The sequence below is a fragment of the Arachis duranensis genome, chromosome 3, assembly GCF_000817695.3.
Source record: "Arachis duranensis cultivar V14167 chromosome 3, aradu.V14167.gnm2.J7QH, whole genome shotgun sequence".
Taxonomy (NCBI): Eukaryota; Viridiplantae; Streptophyta; class Magnoliopsida; order Fabales; family Fabaceae; genus Arachis; species Arachis duranensis.
In genome coordinates this window covers 64457233-64462900 of record NC_029774.3, presented here as the reverse complement: position 1 = coordinate 64462900, position 5668 = coordinate 64457233, and the positions used below count along the sequence as shown (strand labels likewise).

The 5668-nt window shown below is 41.8% G+C and overlaps 1 protein-coding gene across 1 annotated transcript; it reads right to left on the bottom strand.

Moving 5' to 3' along the window:
• Positions 1-2950: 2950 nt before the first annotated feature.
• On the bottom strand, positions 2951-4339 carry LOC110278632 (uncharacterized). Its single transcript, XM_021136874.1, has one exon. It carries the CDS (start codon positions 4337-4339, stop codon positions 2951-2953), a length of 1389 nt encoding a protein of 462 aa, XP_020992533.1.
• Positions 4340-5668: the final 1329 nt, after the last annotated feature.

Sequence of the window (5668 nt, the reverse complement as noted above, 5' to 3'; positions counted from 1 at the left end):
TCCGGTTCGTCAAACTGAGACTATTTACGAAAACCCGGATCAAAACTCCTAACCGATACGGTTCAAAAACTATGTTCTTCATAACTGCATTATTGAGCTTTCCTCATAAAAGGTTCTAGATTAAATATGACATAATGACAATTAGGATTGATATTCTTGATGATATATCAAAGGTTTTCCCTTTACTGATCTTCCGGAGAAATTCGTGCTTTCAGAAAAGGTCTCGCGTACTCGAAAATCGGGGTTGTTACATTCTACCCTCCTAAAAGAAAATTTTGCCCTCAAAATTTCAGTTACCTGAGAATAGATGCGGGTAATCAGCTTTCATCTTATCTTCGAGTTCCCAGGTGTGTTCTTCTTCTCCTCTTTGTCCCCAAGCTACTTTGACTAAACGAACAGTCTTGCCTCTCAGCTGCTTATTACTTCTTTCTACGATCTGAACTGGTGATGCTTGATATGTCAAATCATTTTGTAACTGTACTGTCTCTGGTTTTAAAATGTGACTCTCGTCGGGAATATATTTCTTAAGTTGTGAGACATGGAAAACATCATGAATGTTTGATAGATATGGAGGAAGGGCTACTTGATAAGCTACTAGACCGACTCTTTTAAGTATTTGGAAAGGTCCTATGTATCGAGGGTTAAGCTTTTTAGTCTTAAGGGCTCTACCTATTCCAGTAGTCGGGGTTACTTTAAGAAATACATGGTCTCTCTCACTAAACTCTAAGGGTCTACGTCTATTATCGGCATAGCTCTTTTGACGACTCTGTGCTGTCTGGATCTTCTGGCGAATCCCCTTTATCTTCTCAGTAGTTTCTTGCACTAAGTCTGGACCCAAGACACTAGCTTCTCCATCATCATTCCAACACAATGGTGTCTGACATCTCCTTCCATAGAGAGCTTCATATGGTGCCATCCCGATACTTTGTTGGTAACTGTTGTTGTAGACGAACTCGACTAACGGTAAATATTTATCCCAACTACCTTGGTTATCCATCACACAAGATCTTAGCATGTCTTCCAATGTCTGGATTGTCCGCTCTGATTGTCCGTCTGTTTGAGGATGGTATGCTGTACTCATATGCAATTCTGTTCCTAAAGCTTTCTGGAAAGCTCCCCCAAATCTGGAAGTAAACCTCGGATCTCGGTCTGAAACAATTGATGAAGGTATTCCGTGCAATCGTACGATTTCTTGAATATATATCCGTGCCAGCCTTTCTAATGTATAGTCAACTCGAATCGAAAGGAAGTGCGCTGATTTTGTCAACCTGTCCACAATTATCCAAATGGCATCGTGTCCTGTTGAAGTCCTTGGCAATCCCATAACAAAATCCATAGTGATCTGCTCCCATTTCCATTGTGGTATTTCTAAGGGTTGCAGGGTTCCTGACGGTTTCTGGTGTTCCACCTTCACCTTCTGGCAAGTTAAACATTTTGAGACATAATCAACTACCTCTTTCTTCAAGCCCGGCCACCAGAACATTTGTTTCAAATCCTGATACATCTTTGTTACTCCAGGATGCATAGAAAATCTACTTTGATGAGCTTCTGCAAGAATCCTTTGCCGTAAATCTCCAGAGCTAGGCACACAAATTCTGTTCATGTATCTCCAGAGACTGCTACAATCTAGTCTTACAGCTTCTGGTTCCTCTACTTTCATCCGTCTCAGCATCGTCATCATTTCTGACTCCTGTGCTTGTGCTTGCTGAATCCTAATCTTAAAATCTGGTGTTATATGCAACTGCGCCAAACAGACTCCATTTGACGTCTCAGTCATAGCCAACTTAAGGTCCTCAAATTCCGCAAGTAGCTTCTCTTCCTTTATCATCATCCAAGAAATACTCAAATTCTTCCTGCTCAAGGCATCTGCCACCACGTTTGCTTTTCCTGGGTGATAACTTAACTTAAAATCATAATCCTTCAGGAACTCCATCCATCTTCGCTGTCGCATATTAATATCCTTCTGGTCAAAGATATACTTTAAACTTTTGTGGTCAGAGAAAACTTCTAGTTGAGCGCCATACAAATAGTGCCTCTAGATCTTCAGAGCAAACACCACTGCAGCCAACTCTAAGTCATGCGTCGGATAATTTCGTTCATGAGGTCTCAGCTGCCGGGAAGCATAAGCCACCACATTTTTGTCTTGCATCAGCACACATCCAAGTCCTTTATGAGAGGCGTCACAGTATACTTCAAAAGGTTTCTGTGGGTCGGGTAGTACTAATACAGGTGCAGTTGTTAATTTCTCCTTAAGCATCTTGAAACTTCTATCACACTCAGCCATCCAAACGAACGGAACTTCCTTTCGTGTAAGGTAATTCAAAGGTAAGGCTATCTGTGAAAATCCTTTGATGAACCTCCGGTAATATCCAGCAAGTCCGAGAAAACTCCGAACTTCTGTAACGGTCATAGGTGGTTCCCATTGCACTATAACTTCTGTAATGGTCGTAGGTGGTTTCCACTGCACTACTGCTTCAATTTTTAAAGGATCCACTGCAATTCCTCCCTGTGATATGACATGTCCCAAAAATACCACCTTATCTGTCCAAAATTCACACTTTGATAGTTTAGCATATAACTTCCGAGTCCTCAGTATCTGCAATACAGTTCTTAGATGTTCTTCATGCTCTCTTTTTGTCTTTGAATAGATGAGAATATCGTCTATGAAAACTACTACAAATTGATCAAGGTACGGATGGAAAATACGATTCATGTAATCCATGAAAATCGCAGGAGCATTAGTTAGTCCAAACGACATAACCGTATACTCATAGTGACCATATCGAGTTCTAAATGCAGTCTTCGGTATATTTGATTCTTTCACTCGAATCTGGTGATAGCCCGCTCGCAAATTAATCTTCGAAAACACAGTTGCACCTTTCAACTGATCCATCAAATCATCTATCCGTGGAAGTGGATACTTGTTCTTGATAGTGACTTTATTTAACTGTCAGTAATCTATGTAAAGTCTCATTCCACCATCCTTCTTCTTTACTAGCAATACCGGAGCTCCCCAAGGTGATGCACTGGGACGAATAAATCTCTTTCCAAGTAGCTCATCCAATTGCTTCTTTAACTCTGCAAGTTCCAATGGTGACATCCGGTACGGTGCTATGGAAATCGGTCCGGTTCCAGGTACAAGTTCAATGCTGAATTCTATTACAGAATTCAGATATAAAGTATGAGACAAAAATGGTTTAATATCTAAACCCTTAGATGGAATAACAGAAGTTCTTTCATAGCACTCAAGGAAAACATGATACTTAGATAACCAATCTAACCCTAGAATAACTTCTAAACCACATAAAGGCAAACAGATTAGATCATGTATAAAAGTTCTGTTCCTAATAGTGAATGGTACTTGCAGGCACACTAAACTAGTCAAAACATTTTGGGATGCAGGTGTATGGATAATCAGATCAAAGTTCAACTCAGAGAAATCTAGTCCCAACTCACGAGCAATAGTTAAAGAAACAAAGGAATGCGATGCACCCGAGTCATACAGTACAGTTAGAAATCGATCTTTGACAATACACTGACCTTGGAACAGGGCGTCTGATTGCATAGCATCATCAGCAGTCATAGCAAACACTCGACCTTGTTGCTGGGTTCGCGCTAGATTCTGGGTAAACCTCTTTGGGCAGTTCTTAGCCATATGCCCTGGTTCGTTACAAATATAACACTTGAATGTTCCAAACAAACAGGGTCTATTACCATGATCCTTCCCACACTGCCTACATGTAGTATTCACCTGTGCCTGTTGGGGTCGTTTACCATTATCCTGCCTTAGTCTACCTCCGTTTCTACTCGTAGGGCGAGCAGGAGCGTTACCAGCTTGTGGGTTCCTTCGCTGTGGCACACCAGGGGTCTTGAAGTTTGTCCTTCGTGGTTGCCAATTGTAACTATTATAGTTCCTTGGTGGAAATCCTTGACGACTTGCTTTAGAGGCAGTTACCTTCTTAGCATATTCTTCCACTAACTTGCACTTATTAACCAGCTCAGCAAAATTTCGTATCTCCAATGGGACTACTGAACTCATCAGATCCTCACGAAGGCCCCCTTCGAACTTCAAGCACTTCCATTCTTCAAAGTCAGCAGGATTCCCTTGGCAGATTTTGGAGAAACGGCACAAGTCATCAAATTTACGGGCATATTCTGCAATAGTTGTATTACCCTGTTTTAGCTGCATAAGTTCCATCTCCTTAGCATCACGAGCTGCCCTCGGAAAATACTTCTTATAAAATTCGTCCTTAAAAGTATTCCAAGGAATATCGCCTTCATCTTGTTGCAACAGTCGCTGTACCCCCTGCCACCAATGCTCAGCCTCTCCTTCCAGCATATAAGTAGCAAACTCCACGTGTTGGCCTTCCGGAACATGCTATGCTCGCAGTGATCGTTCAATAGTTCGGAACCAATTGTCAGCATCAGTCGCAACAAGTGTACCTTTAAACTTAGGCGGTTTAACCTTCAAAAAAGTCGCAAGGGTCATAGGTCTTTCGAGATGCCCTAAGTTATTCTCATCATTTCCACTATCTCCCCCATGCTCATTCTCATTTCCGTTTCTCACTCCAAGATGATCAACAACCCTAGCTGCTGCTTCTGCAGCCTCACGCACTGCCTCAGCCACAGCGTTCATGGTAGTTATAAACGTTTCCTGCTCCCTCTCGTAGTTAACATTAGGAATTCCTTCTCGTACGCCTCGTCTCCGTGAACCCATCGTGGTCCTGTTCACACCAAACAATCATTATTAAGGTGATCAGTCTTAACACTTCAAGTCAAGTGTGAACAATCCCAGAATGAAAACGGTTAAACTGGAAGTTAAACGCCAGAATAAGGAATGCACCAAATGCTGAAAGTGGCGTTTAACCTTCAGTTTAAGGTTAAACTGAAGGTTAAACGCCAGAATCATGAAAGCTGAGAAAAGAGGAAACTGGCGTTTAACCTCCAGTTTAACCTTAAACTGAAGGTTAAACGCCAGAATGAGAATGGCACCAAGAGAGTATTCCCACGTTTAACCTCCAGTTTGACCTTAAACTGGAGGTTAAACGTGTTCGAACCATTTTGTGCACCAGGAAGCCATTTCCACGTTTAAGCTCCAGTTTAAGCTTAAACTGGAGCTTAAACGTGTTATATGGAACAGCTTGAACATGTCTTCTTCAAACATAAATAACTTGAGCTACAAAACTCCAAATGAGGTGATTCAAAATGCATTGGAAAGAAGACATCTAGAGCTTTCCAAGCATATATGGCATGCATGGTGGATACTAAAAATTGAGGGAGAAAACAGCCCCGTAATGTGCATAGAAGAGCATAGTACCAACATGCAATCAGGCCAGCTGACCTCTTCACCTTCCATGGAGTATAACTCGAGTTGTAGAACTCCAAATGATGTGCTTCCAGTTGCATTGGAAAGTAGACATCCAGAGCTTTCCAACGATATATAGAAGTATGGGGTGGACAATGCAACTGAGCTCCCAAGGGAGTGATTCCACGTTTAACCTCCAGTTTGACCTCAAACTGGAGGTTAAACGTGTTCGAACTATATGAGGCACCAGGAAGCCATTTTCACGTTTAAGCTCCAGTTTGACCTCAAACTGGAGCTTAAACGTGTTCGACATTCACACTCTTGGGCTACCTTCTTCATTCCCACGTTTAAGCTCCAGTTTAA